We start from the raw sequence: 21,451 nt of genomic DNA, 5'->3' as shown, positions 1-21,451 counted from the left end.
TAGGTCTGATCCCTTACAACTGAGATTCTGTCTCTCAAAATAAATCTAAACTATTTCTCCCCATCTCATCAGTTATGATACAATAGTAGCCCTTGTAGGTTGGGGTTAATCAACTGTTATGCAATTAGACCTAAAGGCCATTCAGTAGGAGGGAAGTCAGGCCTGGTACTATCAACCCAACCACGAGCCCATGGCTATAGAGATCATAGGCCCTAGAGGAAAACCTAGTACCAGCATGTTCCCAAAACTATAAAGATTCCTCCTTAAGCCTAGAGACATTTACAGCCCTGACATCTTACCAAAGAAGTTTCTTTCTTTGGAGAAAACTTTCCAACTAATCAAAGTGCAGAGAACAAATAACTCTGGGGTGCCCAGCCCCAAATGGGACATCGACACTAGAACCCCAGACAGAGGCTCAGGGAACACTGAGGGAGCAGGGGTGGAAAGATGGTAAGAACTCGAGGACCAGGACAACCACTGTGGGATAGTTTCTTCTGCATAGGATGTGTTGCCTCCATGAACTCCCACCAACATGCCTGCCTGCCCGAGACCTGCAGAGACCACACCAGTCAACATGCTGTGTGGAAGGAGGAAAGTCTCACAAGGCCCCGCCCCTAGATGAAATGCCACTTCTAGGTTGATCTCCTACCTGTCATTTCTTTAGAGAGAGGAGTCAGGCAGTACTGTGCTGTGTCAGGGCGGGGAGCCTTGTGGCTTCTGCTCAGAGCACAGTAGACCTGGACTCCGTGTCCTTTCATCCCCCGTCAAACCAAGCACTGCTATATTTCAAAGCAAAGCGTGTGCTGGTGATGAAGCGGAGGCTGACCCCTTGATTTGTGAACGTTCTGCTGTGCTGTGAAGTTCATCTACTCCAAACAATTCACAGACATGTTTGAAGTGCTCAGACCCTCGTAATTACTGTTGAGCTGATGGGACGTCTCTGTGCAGATCGTTAATATGTGCACGGAGTTAAGTAGTGGATGGCTGATGGCTGGCTGGATCTCCTTTGCTCAGTGATACTGAGGATTCAGTGTAGGGCCTCACAATTCCTAGGCAAGGCTCTACCCCCAACTCCCTCTTTATTTAGAAGTGGGGTTACAGGCAGTTACTTAGGAAGGCCTTGAACTACTTACCATTCTCTCAAGTAGCTGGGGTTTCAGGTAGCACCCTCAGACCTGATTGACTATTGGTTAGAATATTCACATTTGGGGTGGATGTTTTGCTTATTAAGTTTGTCTGGCTTTTCAGATGGTAAGGACTATCTACCCTAGTTATCCTAATAGTAGGGTGGCAGATTATGAGAATACAGGGAATTGAATGGACATGGGTCAAGTGCCTCTGCTAGGGGGTGGGGGGATGGGTGTCCCATGTCTAGAGCTAGTAGGCGGAGCGTGCAGCTCAGTGTCCCCTTCTGGTTGAGTTCCGGCGCTGGTGACTGTGCAACTCGGTCCTGGGGGACACACTGTCAGGGTGTGTTGTGGCCTCACAGCACCAGACCCATGGACTCACCTTTTACTCCTTACAGCCCAGAAGTCTAGAAAATGGTGTGGTGGGCTGCCCACTTCTAGTCTGGGCTTGTCAATCAGCTTTCTAGATGATCGGCTCTACCAGAACGAGTAATAGGACAGAGTTTGGGTTGATAGAGCAGTATGCAAATTTCCACCGCACCTCTTACCTGCCACTCTCTTCAAGACCAATTTAAATGCGAAGTGTATTTTGTCCAGGGGCCGTCTCTGGATGCTGTGAGGGCTAAGTGAGAGAGGTAACCAGTGAGAGCAGGCTGACCAGAGACACCTGGGAAAAGAGACCCTCGATGGAGACTCCATCAGACTGACTTGTGGGCCTGTCTGTGCGGCTCGGTGAATCCATGAGAGACTCTCCCACGGTGGGCAGTGCCACCCCACACTGGTGGTCCTACATTGTTTAAGAGTGGTGGTTGAACATGAAGCTGTTGGAAGCCAGCCAGTGAAGGGCTCTCCTCTTTGTTTCCTGTCTCTGCTCCTGCTTGAGTTCCTGCCCCAACTTCCTGCAGCGGTGGCCTGCAGTTGGGGAGATTTAAGCCGAATAAGCCCTTTCCTCCTCCCTAAGTTGTTTTTGGTCTTCTTTATTACAGCACCAGAAAACAAACTAGGGTAATGAGCTAATCCAATCTGAGGGCTTAGTGCACTGCCTGCATGTCAGACACACTCGGCTGAGTGCCAGCGATTGCTCCTGTAATTATGAAGCCTTGCTACCCACTCTGAGAACAGAACACAAACCTTCAAACCCAACACATGTATGGCACGTGCTTACCATCCTAGATGTAAAGACACCTGCAATGTATTAACCAATGGCAGCTAACAAGCCCTAACCATCCATAAAGGAGCTGTTAGTAAATTGGGAAATTTTACAGAAGAAGAAATGGAGGCATAGACTGGTTGGAAAACAGCCAAACTAGAATGCAGTCCCAGAAGCCCTGGAGCTGAGGTCTGTGCCCTTTCCAGTTGCATTGTTCTGTCCACCTGGGTGGCAGTGTGGACATAAAACGTTCGCGGGAAGTCAGCTGAAGAAGCAAGAGTCCAAATTCTGCTCCAGTGTCTGTCACACACATCAGATAGTGTTGCAGAGTCCGGCACCCATCAAGGAGGCCAGCCTGAGATTCGCCATTTCTGAAAGCCTCTGGGGCAGAAATTCCAAGGCCCAGCAGCATTGGCACCTACTGAGGGAAATGCCCTAACTGGTCGCTGTGGTGAGGTTGCCAGTGGTGTAGCCTCCAGGTTCCCTGAGATCCTAAGTGGTGAACGAAGGTGAGAGAAGAGACAAGGAAGGACTGGCATTGTCCTCACGGGTGGTCACATGCTAATCTTCACTGGATGCCTTAGTTCTGAAGGCGTCTTAGAGAGCAGTTGAAGTTGGCTGCACTACACTCCAAGGTATGATGCACAGAGATCACTCCAACCTTCTAACGTCATCTTCAGAAAACCAGCTGTTTCTACACAGGACCAGGAAGCTCTGCCTGCAAATTTCTAGAAGGCTCAACTCTGGAGGACTCTGTGGGCAGGCCTAGCCTGCTCTGCTATTTGCCTCCAGAGGCTGCTCTCAGCATAGGACTCAGGAGCAAGCCCTGTCCCTGCAGCTCAAACCAGCTGCTATTGGAGCCTGTTTCTCTGTTAAGCTCCAAGCCTCAGAGCATAACCCCTGGGAAGTAGACTCTACCAGGCGACTCCACTGGGGTGGGAATTGGGGCCTTGCTGCTGCTGTGACTGATAAAAGAATGCTCCCTGCTTGTTCACAGCTGCTACCCCTGCCACAGGGAGGAGCCACCCCGAGATATACAGCAGTTGCACCTCCCAAGGTTGTGGGTTCAGGACCCTTGAGAAATTCCCAACAGCAGCCTAAAGAAAGTGATGTGTGATTTTCAGGCCTGGGTGGCAGGGAAGAACTGTGACTTTCTGTGTGGTAGCCCGAGCCTCATTGGTGGGGTAGACAGTTTTGCAGTTCCTGCTCGGAATGCCAATCTGTTTAGACAAATGTTTGTGTGAGGGTGGTGTGGGGAGCGTCCCTCCCCTGGCTCGGAGAGCAGTTATGAAAGATTTACTGCCTAATAGGCTTTCAGCCTGGAAGCTGGGAGATGGCACAATCGCTTTTGTTTTGCAGAGAATCCCCTGGGGCCTCCTCTGTACCCATGATGAGCACGTGTACCTCAGCAAGCATAGTGCTGATTAGCCGGGGGCCTGCTGCTCAGCCTCGTCTAGAAAATGCTGCTGAATATGACCTTGTGCCTTTGGGAATTCTTTCTGGAGTTATATGTTTGGAACAACTTTTCCCCTCTCTCATTATTCAGACCCACAGCTCCAGCGAAGAGATTGACTGTCTCGAGATTGCCCAGACACGCTGCCCCGCGTTTGCTCAAGCCGCTCTTCCTGCCCGGCTTGTCTTTTCCATCTTTGCTTTGCAAAAAACCTGCCCATCCTTCAAGATTCAATTCAAATATTAATGCTTCACTAATCCTTGCCCTAGAAATTGATCTCTATTTTTCTCTCCAGCTCCGTTATCATTCTCTATGCCCATCACGGCCCTTATCTAATTCTGCCTTGCACAATCAATATTTATGTGTAGACTTTCCCCACTCCCACTTACATCCGAACTTGGTGTTGTACAAATGTCTTGCCCGTCCTGAAGTTTTCAAAAAAAATTAAAATAAACTATTCATGTATGAAGTTCCTATTGATTTAACAGAAGCAAACAATTTCAGCAAGAATTTGGGGTGTGTGTAATAGGAAATAATTAATATTAAACATGGAAGAAGTCACACAAGCCAACAATAACCAAAGAGGGACAGTCTTGGTAACTCTTGGTCCTTGGATTATGTACAATTGTGAGGGATAATTTTAAAATTAAATCACGGCACTGGAAAAGGCCCAGTACACGAACGGGCTGCTCTCTGGGTGCTTGAGAGCCCTGGGTGACAGCTGCAGAGCTCCGCCTGGCTTGGATTCCCTTGCAGTCCCCACCAGCCTCGGAAAAGACACGTAGCGCAGATCGGCACAACTGGCCTGTTTCCCACTTGTCTATGTGAGTGGTGACGGAAATTAAATTTCCCTGGAGGTGCTAACCCTGCTCTCCTTGTTTTTATCTCAGCCCTGGACCCATCCAAGGACCCTTGCCTGAAGGTGAAGTGCAGCCCCCACAAAGTGTGTGTGACCCAAGACTACCAGACAGCCCTGTGCGTCAGCCGCAAGCACCTGCTGCCCAGGTAAGTGAGGGGAAGAAGGTGACTAGAAATTCGGGGTGCTCCGTGACTGGGGGATCTGAAGCATTCAGGCTGTGCCTGGGAGCAGGGTGGACAGAGGAGAGCGGTGTGTTTGCCTTTAAATGCTATCGGGTGCCTGTACTCAGGTGCTGGGATCAGACAGCAAGCACAGGTTTGCCAAAACTAGTAATTTTTTTAAAATGATGATTATTATCATTATTGTTGTTGTTATTTTCGTGTTTGTGGGGGGTGTTTTGTCAGCATATCATGTGTTCCTGGTGCCCACAGAGGTCAGAAGAAGGTATTTATTTATCCTTAGAACTGGAGTTGTAGATGTAGGTGCTGAGAATTGAACCCAGGTCCTTTGGAAGAGCAACCAGTGCTCTTAAATGACAAGCCATCTCTCCAGCTCTAAGAATAGAAATCTTAACTTAAAAAATTCTTAATTTTGACTCTGAGCCCTCATCTGAACAGAAAAGCCTCCTTTCATCAACACGGGGGCTGTCCTCTTCCTTGAGTAACCCTGGTACCCAGGAAGGTTACAGTCTAGAAAGCAGGAAATGGTCCTTCATTTTTTTGGTTGCCACTGACAGTCTGAGCATGATGAGCAGCCTTTCAGGAACTGGACCCTCCCACAGCCCTGGCTTTCGTAGCTCCAGTGTGACACCCTGGAGTCTGCAGAATGGGTGCTTTCTCTCTCCAGGTCTTGATGGTAGCCATTCGCACTGGCCCCTTGGCTCATCCTCCTAGGACATGCTGTGATTGATGGTCCCTTCCCTTCTGAGTGGCCTCCTTTAGATTTTTCTGGGGGGGGCGGGGTAGCACTTCTCCCCTGGCAGCAAAACAGAGCTTCTCATCGGAGCGATGCGCAGCCTCTGTCTTCCCTACTCTGAGGTCTGATGCCACAGATGTGGCCACTGGAATCCCTGCCCGGGGATTGCATTCAGTGTTGTTGCAAGTGCGAAGCACCGAGATGTGCCTGGCTGTTTTCTAGGCTGGCGCTTCTTCCCCGGAGTTAGATGGGTCCTGCCCTGGACCCCAGGAGTGGTGCTCAGCAATTGCCCTTCAGTTCCTCCGGGCAGTTTTTAAATCAGATAAATTTTTTTGGTCTCTATTCTGCAAATGCAGAGCTGAAGCAGTAAGAAGTATCGATAATTTGCATATACATGTTTAAAAGCCTTTAAATATTACATAAAAAATGTAATATTTATTTATTTTAGAATTTCATATACTATATTTTGATCATATTTTCCCCTACCCCAAATCCTCCCACATCCTCTCTCACCTCCTTACCCACCCAACTTCATACCCTTTAAAACAGTAACAACAACAACAAGGACACAAAAACAACAACAACAAAAAGCACAGACAAAAAAATAAGTCTGGAGTCTATTTTGTGTTGGCTAACCACTCCTGGGTGTGGAGCCTGCCCTGGAGTGTGGCTGATATGCCGCTGTGGGCTCCCCATTGAAGAAAGCTGACTTCTCTCTCCCAGCAGCTATCAATGACAAATAGCTTCTTGGCTTGGGGCGTGGCTTGTGCCCACCCCCTCTTCTCTGTGCTGGGATTTTGCCAACCATAGACATATGCAAGTCATTACTGAGTGGGATGTAAGAATAATTTCGTGGATTTAGGAAGGAGACAGAAGTGGGTTCAATTCCTCCTGGCCTCTGTAAATTTGATCAATAAGTTTGTGAGTCTAAATTTGTATTTCTTCATCTGTTAAACGGATTTAATGTGAAGACACAGTGTATTTTGTGTGAAAGTTCATTATAGGTGATGGTACACAATGATGGTTTGACGTCCAACAGTGCCAGCTAGTCTAAGCATCAGTGAAACAATTGCCATACTAGTTATTTTCTGAGTAATTCTGGAAGCTCAGCCAGAGCTCTCCCTCCCAGCTGCATATGTTCCTGAGAAAGAAGCAGCTTCCCTCTCTGTCTGAGTGTGCTGCCTTCGAGCCTTTGGACCGGATCTCAGGGGTTATGGTGACATTTCTGCCGCCACTTTGTGCTTTGCAGCAGGGAAGACAAAGCAAACGACTGCATTTCTGACCATAGGGTCTATTCATCGCTAGAAAAATAGCTCAAGAATGTGCTCTGGTGAAGATGGTACACCCTCTTCCTTAGCAGGAAGGGAGGTGATCTGGCCCAAGGAGACCTGTGGTGTGGTCGCTGTGGTTGTATCCCCAAATATCCTTCTCAGAAGTGGGATTTCTCAGCCCTCAATAGTAGCCATGTGTGTAGCTCCTTGGAGGATCTTGGATGCCTTCCCGGATGAAGCATCTGCCCTTCTACATTAAACTTCAGGGGTCCCCCAGAGTAGAGACAGCATACTGACAACTCTATTTTTTCATCTATCTGAGAACTGCTTTTTCATTCTGTAAAATATCTATAGAGAATCCTGCTAGCCGAGCTGGCCTCTCACAACTCAAAGGGAAAATGTCTTTAGACTTTGAGAAGCTGCAGACAGACTAGGAGCGAGTTGGAAGGTCACAGCTGATGAGAACACCCCCCTCCCCAGCGTAGACTGACTTGCAAGTGGATTGGGGGCAAGGCTGGGGAATGCCCCAGCGAGGGAAATCTGTGGCCTGAATGGGACCTCAAGTGGATAGAGCAGCTCCTAGGAGCACAGGACTGTGGACACCGTGTTTCAGGGCTGGCGTCTCCTCCAGTTCTTTGAGGAGGAGACTTGTGGGGATTTTATCCGGAGGCTCCCGCTGCATTCACATCCTTCTCAGAGAGCTCCTGTGGAAATTCTTTCTTTCCTTCCTGCTGGTAGGCTGTGCTGGCGGTGTGGGAGGAGGTAGATTCGCGGCCATATGTTCCTGCTTCACAGTCTCCATGGGATCACTGGTGAACTGCAGAGTGAAGGATGTGGTCAGAACGGCCTCTTGTTGATGTCTTAAAAATTCTCGCTCTACCTTTGGAATGATGGTTGATGCTTATTATAGAAAATATTTTAAAATTACAAAAAAATAAGTAGGAAGTAGGTAAAGGCCACAGTGTTTAAATGCAGTAATTAAAGTATTTCAGTAAGTTCTGTCTAGTTTCTAGCTTTTCTTGTCTCTGTTAAAATTTATTTTATGCATATTATTTTGCCTTCATGTACATGTGTGTAGCACACATGTGCCTGATATCCTCTGAGATCAGAAGAAGGCATTGGATCTCTTGGAGCTGAAGTCATAGGTGTTTATGAGCTGCCACGAGGGTGCTGGGCATAAAGCCGTCTTGTGGAAGAGCAGCCAGTGCTCTTAGCGTCTGAGCATCCCTTCGACTTCTGTTTTGCTAATTGACTTGTTTTTGTCAAAACTTATTTAGCAAGTGGCGTATGTAATATATAGAATTTAGTGTTGATATTTATACATGAACACTTTAGGGTACTATAAACCAAGCTTAAAATTTTAGTGATTGCATAACATGCTGTATAAAAATTTCACTTGAGAGATGGGTCACGTTTGTAAACACACACACTAAGTCTACAAAACTTTCAGAAGAAAATGACATGAGATTTCTGTCCTTGGGTTTGATTAAGACTTCCTAATTGTGACATAGCAAATGAGATTTTATCCAAATTGAAGGTGTCTGATGTTCTGTAGATACTCTTACAATTTTTTTAAAAAAGTCAGTCCAATCATACTGGGAGGGAATATTTCAGAGGGTTTGCTTTACATATATGTACATGTAAAAGTACTCTCATGTGTGTTTATATCAGCTTCATTTAGCGTCACACCACACACACACACACACACGAGAATGCAAGGTGAGCTGATCAGCCAATTGTGTCCTAGCCATTAATAATTGAAACTACTCAGCAACAAACACAAGTAAGCTATTAGTATACCAAACAATCAAAAAATAATTGAATACCAAAAAGGATCAGACTCAAATAAATATAAAGTATTCCATCTCCATTTCCTCCCTTCTGGGGCCAAACCAGTTATAAGGGACACAGACTCCATGTCTGGGGTCACAGGAAACACACAGTTGCCTGGGGATGAGGAGACTATGAGAGTATAGGTGGATGGCTGAGCATCCTATAACTCATGGCCACAAGTCAGATCCTTTGGGAAACAGAGACGTCCTGGGAAACCAGACGTTCCATCCTGGGAAACCAGAACCCCATTTGTAACTGAGTCTGCTCTCAATGGAAAGGGATGTTTTAAACAATGTCTTATTATTCATAGTTTTTGTTTAAATCCTCTCTGAGATATTCGTAGGAGAATATTGCCAAGGGACAGAGCCTGCAGAGGGCTCTGCTGCTAGGGTCTCTGCTATTGGGGATCGCTGGTTCTGATCAGCTGCTTGTGGAGATGGAGGAGGTGGGGTCTCCTCACAGAGGGCTGAGCATTGATTTTTCTCTCTCTCTCTTGCCATTGATTTTCATTTGGAGAATAGAAAATTGAAGCATTTGTTTGGGGCCGTCCAGACAAGCCACACTCTCTGATTCTGACGCTGTGTTGTGAATGGGGAGATGGTGTCAGAATGGGACTTGCACTGTCTAAGTGGACCCTCAAAGCCTTGGGGAGCGGTGGGTACTCATCTATTTTTAAGTAAGGAGCAAGACGGTCCAACTTCCCAGAGGCCTGGGCCTCTCTCATGTAATGGCCCTTCATCTCTGCTTCCTCCTTATCTGGAATAACAACTAATTCTCTGTGCCAGCCAAGAATTTAGATGCCGTCGAGGCTCTTGGTACAGTAGACACATCTCAGGGCTTTCTCTCTTTTATGTGAACTTGAAAAAAAGAATCAAAGTGTTTGAGGTCAGAGAGAAATACATCACAGGATGTGCCTCAAATACCAAACTCTCAGAGGATATTTGAAAGGATGGGATTATTTCATCTCAGTTTTGTCTTACAACAAAGCACTGCCTCTTGCTACAGGGGCTTTGAACCAGATGATTATACACATACATAGCTGTGGAGGATTGGGAAGCACATGAGCATGTGGAAGGCACCAGGCTTCCGGGTGCTTGCCTGGCTTTCTGATGCTTAGCCCATCAAGGCATTCTTGAGTTATCATCGGGTCGTGGAGACCACCTTCATTACTAGGAATCTGCAGTTCTGTGGCTTGTGTCCCTTCTGTGAGGGACCACACGCTGCTATGGGTTTCATTTTAAACTCAGAGATCTTCATGGGCAGAGCTCAAGCCCAAGAACTTGGTGATAGTCCTCTGCTGACCATGGAACCATCGAAGCTAAGTTTGGGTTCACTGTCTTCCAAGTCAGTCACTTACTTGATAAACGAGGACTCCACCATGACCTGTTTTTGGCGAAAGCATACAATTTGTGTATTTGGAGCTTGTGCCACATATATACCCCTGAAGAAGAGGAGAGGGGCGTGGATGTTTCAGACCAGCGTGGCTGACTGCTTGCTGTGTGTCAGAAGAACTTTACATGGATGGGTCTTCCTCTCATAGCTCTCTGCATGTATCCCCCTAGATGACTAAAGCCGCTACTCGGGTTACATAAATAATTGTCCCAATTGCGCACGACCAATAAGGGGCAGATTTTTATCTGTCTGCAGATTCTTTGCCTTGTACTTAGGTCACATAGCAGCCGCTGGAGATGTGAGGCCACCTAGGGACGATCTCCAAGGGGGAGTCACTGTTCGTCTGGCCCCTGAGTTCCCATGGACCCCTTTCTTCTAGTTCTTGCACTTTATCAAGCAATTGCTCTGGTCCCCGGTTTTGCACCGATTTCCTCCTTTCTGTGCCCACACCAATTGTTCCTTTGCACTTTTTCCAAAATGTATTCCTGGAAGCACATGTCACTTATACATAGAGACCTGAATTAATTTAAACCCTGAGGTCTTACAGCCCAGACAGAGGTCTACCCAGCCAGCTTCAGGTGACATTGAAAGTATGACTTTTAAGAGAAACGGAAACAGGGCCTACCGTCTACCTGTGCCTAGGATGCAGATGGGACTGATCTTGGGGTCTCCCCTGGGTACAGTTTTGTAGTACAAGCCCCCGTCCTCCTTCCTCTGTTTTCCTTCATGAAACTGAAGGCACTGATGGTCTGATCTGGATGACAGGAGCAGTGGCGAGTAAAAAGCAACTCATATTAGAAGTGTGAGTAATGGCGTGGGATCTTCAGTCCGTTGAAGCAGGGGACAGCGAGGGGACAGCACCGAAGGCAAACACCGCATGGTGAGGCATGCATTACATTGCAGGGCAGATTTGTAAAGATACACTTGTTTCTATTTAAATTCTCTGGTTCTTGAGAATGTCATGCAGGAGTGCTGTCTTCACATCATCTCCCCTCCCTCCCCCTTCGGTTCCTCCCGTGCTTCCTTCTCAAATTCATGACCTCTTCAGAGGTTATTGTCATGCAATACACGCATATGCACACGTGCACGTGCGCGCGCGCACACACACACACACACACACAGCCTACCGAGTTAAATTTCATGTTCTATGTACACATTGGTGTTTAGGGATGACTTTGGGAGGGCTGAGTCACCTACCAGAGGCTCTTTTCTGGAGAAAATAGATCCTCCCTTTCTTGGCAGCCAAAGGTAGGGTTTGTAAATATCCCCACCGTGTCAATGGATGCTGCCGTCATACAGCTCTTGTTTAGGTGATCACAGTGTTGAGGCTTCATGGTTCGACTTCTCTGTCACACACAGAGGGTTCTGTCTTCCCACACCTGCCCTGGTCCTCACTCTGATTGTCTTTCCTTCCTTCTTGCTTTTCCCTGAGTCTCAGGACGAGGGGCTGCATTGTGGATGCATCCGTTGCAGCTGGACACCTGCATTCACTTGTTTTCTTTCCGCATTTGACCGCTTGCCGTCTGCTGCACAAAGAGGTGTCCAGATGTACAACGATGTTTTTAATGAACAAATGCAAATTTTCTAGTATAGTGTGGCACCCTTGTGTTGTCCTGCCTTGTATGCATTTTTCTTTAAAGCCCATACTTTCAAAGCTACTGAAACAGGCTGGGTAGGATAGGCTTAACTATCACAGGCTCCTTGGTAAGTCTCATACTTTGGTGAGGCATTTTCTGGGTGTAGCCCTCAGGGGCCAGAACCCTACCACATTGTTACCCCATTCTTCTTCTAGGCTCGCAGGCCCTCAAAGGTGGCTTCATAGATTCCTTTTGACTCTACAGTACAGGTTCCTTGTGATTTGTGATGCCTTTTTTTTTTTTTTTTTTTTTGAGCTGACCGCTGTATCCAGGAAATGAAGACTATTTTGTGGTTGACTTCCTAGGATGTGCCTGGGCCCAGATGTTCACAGGACCCACATCTGTGGCTCTAAGATGACAGGTATTTTACAGGGCACAGGTTTGCTTAAGGACACCCTCCCATTTTCTGCCTCCATGTTTGATGAAGGCATTCAGAGCTCTGCATGCTGCCTCCAATGTTGGGATTCTAGGCGGTGTTTCTGGGTGTCTGTCTATTAAGTCGGGTACCCAGTAGCAAACCTGTAGCTGTAAAATTAAGTGTGTGAGAAAACATTGGCTGAGGTGGGTGTGCCATTTTGAATAGATAATCACTGGTGTGATTTCCTTGCGGGATCATGTCTTACTGATGACACGCAGGTGTGGATCACGCTAGCGCATCTGTCTCTGCTCATGGTGAAATGAACAAGCTTGTACCCTGCAGCACACGGGAGTTGTAAAATGCTCATGGCCCATCCTGAGGACTCGGGTTATGGGGCAGATTAGCAGTCAGGTAGGCCTGACACATGTGGACCCTCCAGGAACAAAAGTTTGTAAGATTGAAGTTTCCCACTTTTGTGCCTTTTTGTTTTAGTTTCTTTCATTGTCCTATATTTCGTGAATCTACTTTGCCTGCTATTGCTTTGCTAAACTCATCAGGATGCCCACTTGTAGGTTTTTAGTTTCAATGTCTCATACCAGTTCAATTCAACCAGTGAACCACGAAAGCCATTCTTTATAAACATAGACATTGTAGTAGAGCCCATTCTGGGCACTGACCTTACAGATTCGTGGACCAGGAAATGGGTTCCTTTAGATGGGCTTTCTATCTTTAGATGGACTTGTGTTCTACGTAGAATATCCTCAAGCTAATGCTGTCTTCAGTATTCTTCATGGACAGGGTGGGTGGAGGCAAGGCTCTCTGTGCACAGAGGAACAAAAGCGATGATGTTAATTAGTTTGGGGACCTCGGTTCCTTTCACTTGAGAGATGCTTCTCACAGGTCCGCCTCCATTACCAGATGGTAAGCAGACTTCCAGCCTACCTTGCTTGCCTTTGATGCTTTCATTACCATGGCACTTTGAATGCGCCTTGGGGCTAACTCCAATGGGCAATGCTGGCCCCAATGAGAAGGGAAGCTATGGCTTAGCATAATGTGGCCATGAGAAACCCTAAAGTGGAGACAAGGTGGTGGGGTTGCCTTCCCATCTGGAACAAGGTCCCTTTTGTTGGCAGGTACCATCACTGAGTATGGGGATGGTAAAAGGGCTTGAAGTTAGGGTCCACTTCAAAACACTGCCTATATGCACTAGTGATGGCAAGGTCAAGGTTATTAATCCATATGCTACTACATTGGAGTTGGTAATGAGGACTTTATTCAACAAACAGATGTGGATACCTTTCTCTAGAAACCATGCTGTGTGTTTAGATTCTGTGATATAAGTGATGTACTCTGCTCTTGTAGACTTCTAAACAAGATTTTTATTTCCCAGAATCCTAGAGTTGGAGAAATAATGGCAGTTACCTTGCCTGGTGTGAACTATCTCCTGGTTTTTAGAGGTTCTCCTTTTGCCCCCCCCCCTCATGTGGCAGGAGGAACCACTGATACCTCCCCAGGCTCGTTTATGAAGTCACTAATCTGGAGAGATGTCTCAGGGGTTAGGATCACTTGCTGCTCTCACAGAGGACTTGGGTTCAGTTCTCAGTACCCACATCGGGCAGCTCCCGACCAGCTGTAACTCTAATGGCCGAGAATCATCTGGCATCTCTGGGCACGGGGCTTGCACATGGTGCACATGTATACATGTCAGCAAAGCACTCATACACATTAAGTAAAATATTCTAAAAACAATAAAGCCACTAGTCCCAGTCCTGCTCTCCAGACCCAGTCACCTCCCAGGCACCCTACTTCCTAATATCTTAGCATCGGGAGCTTGGTTTCAGTCCACAAACTTCAGTGTTGAGGGAGCAGAGGCCTTCTTTCTCTGTACTCCATTCTAACCCTGGATCTCCCCAGTTCATGTCCTTCTGGATTTCCTAGCAGTTTCTTTAGCTCATTTCACTGCCAACTTTAAAGTGTAATTCCACACTCGAAAGAAAATGCAGGTGAGACTCCAGTCCATCCTTGGGTGACTGTTGGCTTTGTGAGTCTGTGAACTAACGGGCACTTCCCGAACACAGCGCTGGGGCAGAGCCAAGATGTGTGATAAGTCTTCACGATGACGTCAGTCCACTCACTTCATGTGTCCTGCGCCTGCTTCAGGACTTGGCACAGGATAGGTGTAGGTTAAAGGTCAGTTAAGGGAGAAGCTAGAGACGTGGGACCAGGAGAACTTGCTTAGTTAGGGATTGAGATAGTCACTGAGTTACAAAATACTACTTGAAATGAGGGTTACCGTGACGTGGGGCCAGGAGCACCCCCTTATGTTTCCTGCACAGAACTCACCCCACTCATGGGCTCACAGAAACAACTCAGAAGATGTTCATGGAAGTCCCCAGGGCCCCTGGATGTCATATGTCTGTCCCATTTTGTTCTCTGGGATGAACTGGATTCCAAGGCTCTGACCTTGTCTGACCTGCAACCTACTTCTCTAGATTCCTCTCTCTTTGCCCAACACCCTGCCCCTGTGCACAGTGACTGAACACACAGAAAGGTCAACTCTCCTCTGGAGCGTGGAATGTCATTTGTCTCACAGAGCTGCTGGTTTGTGTTCCTCCTGTGCTGCAGAATGACCTTTACACCTCCTTAAGAAAGGAGGCATGGGAAGGGACCAGCTTTGGATGCCCTCCAGTCCAGCTGCCCGTGCCAGGCCCTGCATGGCTCTGGCTACGCCTGAGCCCTCTTGAATGCCCGGCTTTCATTCCTAAGGACTGCTCCAACCAGGAGGCTTATAGACCACAGACTCCTTCCTGAGGTCAGACTCTTCATTGGCCTGTGGAACTCAGTTCACCTTTCTAGCTCCCAAGAACAGGAGTAGATAGTGTTACCTGAGGCCATGTGACCCCGCCCCACCCCCAGCCAGCAGCACACCTGGGACTGTACTCAGCACCATTTCCATCATTCACTTTGCCTGAGAAGAAGACTTAGAAAACAGAGGACTGGCGAATGAGACACCCGCCTCTCCAAGGGGCTTTAGGATGGCGGTTGCCACTTTCTGCCCATGTGAGCCCAACCTATACCTGCATACCAAGTGGGATAAGCCAGAAAAAGGTTGGGTTCATTGTCTTTGCACCTGCTCTCCACTTCACCAGTTTCTTCAGAAACCAATCCACCCCCGTCATGTTGTGAGGGAAAGTGGACATGCTGCTGGGGTGGCCTTGGTGACTGTTGGTGGCCCTTTGGAGGTACAGGCAAACACTTTGTGTTGATGGTTCTTGGGTGGTAGGTGGTAAAAACTGCTCTAGCAGAGGGTAGGGTAACAGAGGAAGGCTCTACCCAGGGCGCTGTTGCAGTTGTCCCCTGACAAGACCGCAGTGCCTGTGAGCTGATGAAATTCGCCAAGAAGAATCGCTCTGGAGAAGGTTTCAGGGAATAACATCAGCTTTTATTGCACTGAGCAACCACTGGGAGCCTGTTGACTGCAACTGCTTAGCGCATTGTCTAACATAGATGCGGGCACCCCAGCACCACGGTCTCTATGCAGATATACAGACACGAGCACCCATGCACCACGGTCTCTATGCAGGAAAAGCACATGAAAGGAGGCATAGAGAGGGCAGACTCCTGAGCAGGCCAGCGACCGGCTACTCACACCACTCCAGAATTCAGTGTTCTGACTTTTGGGAATACTCGGGAGCATGGTGCACCATACCTCTCAGTTAGCAGCACAGTGTGCCACCATGTCATGCCTGAGTTTTCTTCTACACACTAGTGCTCCCTACTATTGGAATATAGTTTGGTACATTGCTGACCCATTGACCTTTTTTATCCCATCTTGTCAAATCCCTTTCATGGAAGGAAAATTAACTTATAGATTTGTATATAAGAATGCTCAGTGCGCTTGATCGGAGCCTTGAAGAAATAAAAATATTCCCTCTTCAAGTGACCTCTGAATTTTGCAGAATTTTGCCCACTCAATGATCTTAAGACAGCACGAATGCCTTTGGCTGACTTTCCTTGAGCAGAGCTAACAGGTTATTGTCTTCTTGGTAACTTGTCCACATTCGTCCAGATTCTACTGACAAACAGCATGGTGACACACAGGCACAGCATGCTGACATGGGCTTGAACATCCTGTCTCTCCTTGTGGAACAACTGGGAAAAGAGCTGTGTGTGCACTGTATTCACATGCATGTGTATGTGTGTGTGTATGTGTGTGTGTGTTCACATACAAACAGGCTTGGTGATACAGAGGTACCTGAGACATTCTCTGAGAAGAACGGCGCATGAGCTGCCCCCCCTAGGAAGAGATGGGGAGATTCTGAAAGAAGATAAGTGTAAGCCAAGGAAGCTAGGTTTAGTTTCAGAGAGCATCAGCCAGAGCTCTCTACCAGTGAGGCCCACAGAGATAAGAAGACACCACAGTGCTTCTTTATCTTTTTCCTGCTAGCACCAACTGAGAAGACAGCTTTGAGATCCAGGGGCACGCAGCACAGATGAATGGAGGCTCTTCCTTCCTGCTGCCCTTTCGGAGAATGACCCAGTTGTGGTGGTTTGTGGGTAATAGTGTGCAGCTGCCCAAGCTACTCAAATGCCATGTCACAAGCAGACTAGGTTGTCTTTAAACATATTGTGTGGGTTCTGTCTTGTGGAGTGGGTGAAATACAATTAGAAAGTGCTTGGCTATTCACAAAACATTTATACCACGATACAGCCTGTCATTTCGGTCACTGTTAAATCTCACAGGGTTCGTAGCTGGGTACCATTGTTGATGACGCTCCCTCCCTGGTACAGAACCTTCCATCACTATGAACGTCAGCCATTGGGGACAAAGCTTCCGGGTTAGGACCAGGTTGCTTTCTCCACATTCTTTCCCTCAGGGGGCAGTGTCTTCAGCAATAGTGGGGTCTTCTCATCAAGTTCTAGGGGGTGACAAAGAACAATGGGAATAGCCTGCAGTGTTTTGGGGGAGTCTATGGAACCCCACTGATCAAGAACTTGAAAAGAGGTAGCCCATACCTGGTACTGGTCTTTCTATTCGATGGCCTATGATGTCTGGGTGAGGGGTTGTGCCCCTTTTATAGGATAATGGCATTTAAACCTCTTCATGTACATAGTTTAGGATGATTCTACAGTATTAGTTTTCTATGTAGGCTTTCAAAGGCTCGGTGTTGGTGCTCTTTCACTGTTTCTCTCCTCTACCCTGCCTTTACACCTGAACCCATTTAAGTATCACCTGGAACCCAAGCCCAGGACTGGGAAGTCCTCAGCCCTATGGGAGAACCTAGTATCAGTACTCTTCAAATGGACATGGTAATTGTGCTGGCTGGTTTATGTCAACTTGACATAAGCTAGAGCCATCAGAGAGGAGGGAGCCTCAGTTGAGAAAGCGCCTCCATAAGATGATTTTCTTAATTAGTGATTGATATGGGAGGAGCCAGCCCATTGTGGGTGATGCCATTCCTAGGCTGGTGGTCCTGGGTTCTACAAGAAAGGAGGTTGAGCAAATCATGAGAAGTAAGTTGGTGAACAGCCCCTTTATAAAGGTTTCTGCATCAGCTCCTGCCGCCAGCTTCCTGCCCTGACTTCCTTCAGTGACAGACTGTGACCTGGAAGCGTAGGTGAGATGAATCCTTTCCTCCCCGAGTTGCTCTGGTCATGGCATTTCATCGCAGCAATGGTGACCCCAAGTAGGACAGTAATAAAGTACACCCTAAGCATGTATCCTTACTCCACCCCTAGATTAGGAATCTCTCATTTTGTTGTGCCATTCATCACAGCAATGGTAACCCTAACTAGTACAGTAATAAACTACACCCCAAGTACATATCCTTACTGTACCCCTAGATTAGGGAGTCTCTCAACCTCATCAGAGAGTGGTAATCAGTACAGAGACCCCCAGCTGGTGAGCATGCAAAGAAGGAGAGACTGTGGCCTGCTCAGCACTCAATGGAACCTCCTTATCATTCTCCTTCCCCCAAGGGGCTCATCAGGCATCCTTTGCTTTCTGCCATTTGTGAGCTCTCCCTCCTTCCCTCCCTCCCTCCCTCCCTCCCTCCCTCCCTCCCTCCCTCCCTCCCTCCCTCTTTGTGTGTCTATATGTGTGTGTATGCTGTGTATGCACACGCGTGTACATGCATGTGTGTATGTGTGTTGAGGCAGAATCAAACAGTATAGCTTAGACTGTCATAATACTTACTATATTGTCTGGGAAAGTATCTCACTCACAATCCTCCTGCCACAGCATCCTGAACATTGGGAAGGCAAACATTATCCACTGTTCCTAGCTAGCTAGACTAATAGCCCTTTTTCTCTCTCTCTCTCTCTCTCTCTACACACACACACACACACACACACACACACAAATTGTTTTAAAACTAGTGGTCTCCGTGGCTGTAGAGTTTGGTGCCTCTTCTGGGCAAAGTCTCTTCACAGGCACTAACTTGTCCTATGTCCAATACTTTACAATTGTTCTGGGCAGAGGTTCTAGAGAGTGCGTCTTTGAGAACTCTCTAAATGCCTTTCTCTTCAGCTTTAGCCAATTTAGCTAGCAGTATATGGTCAGTAGTAGGAGCTGGAGCTGGAAAGATCCAGAGAGCTTCAAAGCATGGCTTCTACATTGCGTGCCCTCTGCCTAGCCTCTTGTGTCTTGTCGAGCGTGTGCTATGAGTTCCATGTGTCTTCCTGTTCATTTTCAGTTTGCTCGAGGAAGCACAGTTTGACTGCTGCTTTCAGAACTTCTAGTCCAAGCTGTTGACTCATCTCCTCTCCAAAGAGTGGCCGCATCGTCAGCTGCCTTGGCCATCCTGAAGCCCAGGTGGAGGGCGGGTCACATGTCGAAATGAGTCACAGTATACAGGCTGTAAACCTTAAAGAGCTGTTCTTGCTTTTGGAATAGTAGACTCCCGGGCACATAGCTTTTGTCTGGTCCTCATTCTACTCTATTCTTTTAGTGTACTTAGGTACTTGAGGCTGCTACTCGGGCTGCCTTGGAGTGTGGTTCTCTGCTCGTCCCTTTTGTCCCACCCAAGCCTTGATCTGGGATGCTTTGCCAACCTCTCCTTCCTCACCTAGACCAACCAGGATGTGGCTGGAGCCACATAAGACCTTCCAGACAGACTAGTGGACGCTTCCTACCTCAGTGCTGGATAGGCTCAGGGTGATGGGCCCATGTCTGCTTTGCCTAGGAAGTCTCCCCGGCTCCTTCTCCCTAACCGATTTCCTATGCTCTACCACAGTTTTCTCCCTCTGGGAGTTTTTGTGAGGACCAAATGTGAAATTTCATGGAAAGTGCCTAAAGCAATGGCTGCAGCCTCCCCTGAGCTCATCACAGGCCAGGCTACTTATTACCAGAGGAGGGTCCTACCCACAGCAATAGCCGTGCAGTAGCCGTGTGTTATAAGGCCCTCGGCAAATATCTAGCATCTGTCCTCATCACATTCCTGTCCTTTTACATCTCCGGCTTCCCCACACAGCTGGTCTTTTGTGCCGCTGAGTATCTGGTACCTCTGGTCCTGCCTTGCTCTTTTTCTCTAGTCCTGCTGCCTCATTAATAAAGCTGTACTTGTTTGCACAGGATCCTACATCTGGAACCTTCTTCACTCAGAAACGGGGCCTCGCAAGCCCACGCGTGCTGGGACGGGGAGCCTGTCACGTGGGAACCTGTCGCTTCCATTGGGACAGCTTTCATAAATGACACACGCCATTATGCTGCTCCTGTGTAATTTTATGACACGGGATAATGGCTGAAATAACCCTAACAACCGAGAAATCCCAGCATCATTGTACGCGACAGATTATTCCAATGGTTAACATGTTTTCATTTCAATTAACACTCATTATTTTGTCTCTGGTTCAAAATAGCCACCATGTCAACAATCTGGGTATCTCCCATCCCTGCTTTAGAACCAATTAGTTTTGATTTTGCAAACAAATTCGATTTTATTCTTGAATGGGCAGTTTGATATTAACATGAGAATAGATCCATGCAGTCCTTTTGACGGCAGCAAACCAAGGCTGTTATTCCTGAGGAGAGATTGTCTGCTGATGGGTTCTTACACCTCTGCGCAGACAGGCCCATCTTAGGCAACCAGAGAACAAAGACAAGCCAGGAAATTAGGTCTGTTGATGGGGGAGGATTATGTAAGCCTTGGTTTGGGGGCCTGGGAATGGGTCCTAATGGCGGCTACCCCCAGAGAGCGGCTGTGAGAAGAAGCAGGGAGGTGCATTTGGCCCTCTAGATTGGTGTGTGGTGGTTACTCAGAGCAAATGGCCTGGCCTGGCTGTCGTTTACTCTTTGGAGTTGCCTTGCCCCTTCAGCAGCTGTTCACACAGAGAGGGAAACCCGTCTTCCCACAGACACTCAAGCATGGCAGAAAGCTGTGTGACAGGAAAGCCCCTCCTCTGTGACTGAAAGGAAAAAAAGACAACATTTCTGCCATGTTTTTATCAGATACCCACTCCCAGTCCTCTTGCCATTAAAATACACGGACAGAAATGGCTGAATTTCGAGCAGCAGGATCATGTTGGTAAATTTATTCATGCACATGTATTTATTGTTGAAAAAACGATGACTCTGCCAGTTTCTGCGGTGGGCCCTGACACAGCAAGGGAACTGCCAGGTCGCGGCTGATGTCATCAGGGTCCCTCGGCATCACCCGACTGCAGGTGTGTGATGGGGGAGGCAGAGCAGGAAGCAGCAGCATAGGCGGCCAGAAGTTAAAGGTGACATGTCTGGGAACCTGGACAGGAGCAAGCTGGAAGAGAGTTGCCACGATCTGGTCAGTCTGTCCGACTGTGGTCACCTCGTGAGTGTGTGATTGTGTCTATGACCACCGAACTGTTCCTATACAAATGATGAGTATGGCTGGGTGGGCTTGTGAGTGCATCTTATAGGTGTCTGGGAAATAAGTGAGTGTAGGTGGAACAAAAACCACTGCACACATGTACACACGTACACATGTACACACGCACGCATGTACACACATGCACATGCATACACACGCACATATGCACAAATGCACACACATGCATACATGTACACATGCACACATGTACAACACACATGTACACATGCACACATACAGGTTGGTGACTGGATCCAAGCAAACAGTGAGGCTGTTAAGACCGTTAAGGTAATTTACCACCAAACTAAAGTCTAAAGCATAGCCAGAGAGACAGGAGAGTGAGGGTTTCATGCAGGATGCTCTCATGATCAGATATGTAGTTAAGAGCCATTTTTGTACTTTAGAAACAAGAATGATGGGAAATTTGATAGACCGATAGCAGAAAACTTGAGGAAATGTGGTTTAATAGACCGAACAGGAACAGTGGTGATGCTGGCTCTGACGGGCTGTCTATAAGAGGTGTAGCTCAAATTCTAACTGGTATTAATAATAAAAACCAGGGGTCAGATATTAGGGGGTGAAAGTTGAAAGATCAGAGAAGCAGAGCAGTCAG

At 47.5% G+C, this 21,451-nt stretch overlaps 1 protein-coding gene across 2 annotated transcripts in view; it reads left to right on the top strand.

Moving 5' to 3' along the window:
- The window catches only part of Spock1 (SPARC (osteonectin), cwcv and kazal like domains proteoglycan 1), a 438,932-nt gene that overhangs the window by 298,229 nt on the left and 119,252 nt on the right, over positions 1–21,451 (top strand). For both annotated transcript variants that reach the window (XM_050143949.1, XM_050143950.1), the window contains one exon: positions 4,621–4,735. In XM_050143949.1, coding sequence (XP_049999906.1) covers positions 4,621–4,735 — 115 coding nt within the window. The remainder of the gene's footprint in view (positions 1–4,620; positions 4,736–21,451) is intronic.

The sequence above is a fragment of the Alexandromys fortis genome, unplaced genomic scaffold (assembly GCF_014885135.2).
Source record: "Alexandromys fortis isolate MF-2015 unplaced genomic scaffold, M_Fortis_MF-2015_v1.1 scaffold_1, whole genome shotgun sequence".
Taxonomy (NCBI): domain Eukaryota; kingdom Metazoa; phylum Chordata; class Mammalia; order Rodentia; family Cricetidae; genus Alexandromys; species Alexandromys fortis.
The sequence above is the reverse complement of the archived record's forward strand: the minus strand, read 5'-3'. Positions and strand labels throughout refer to the sequence as shown.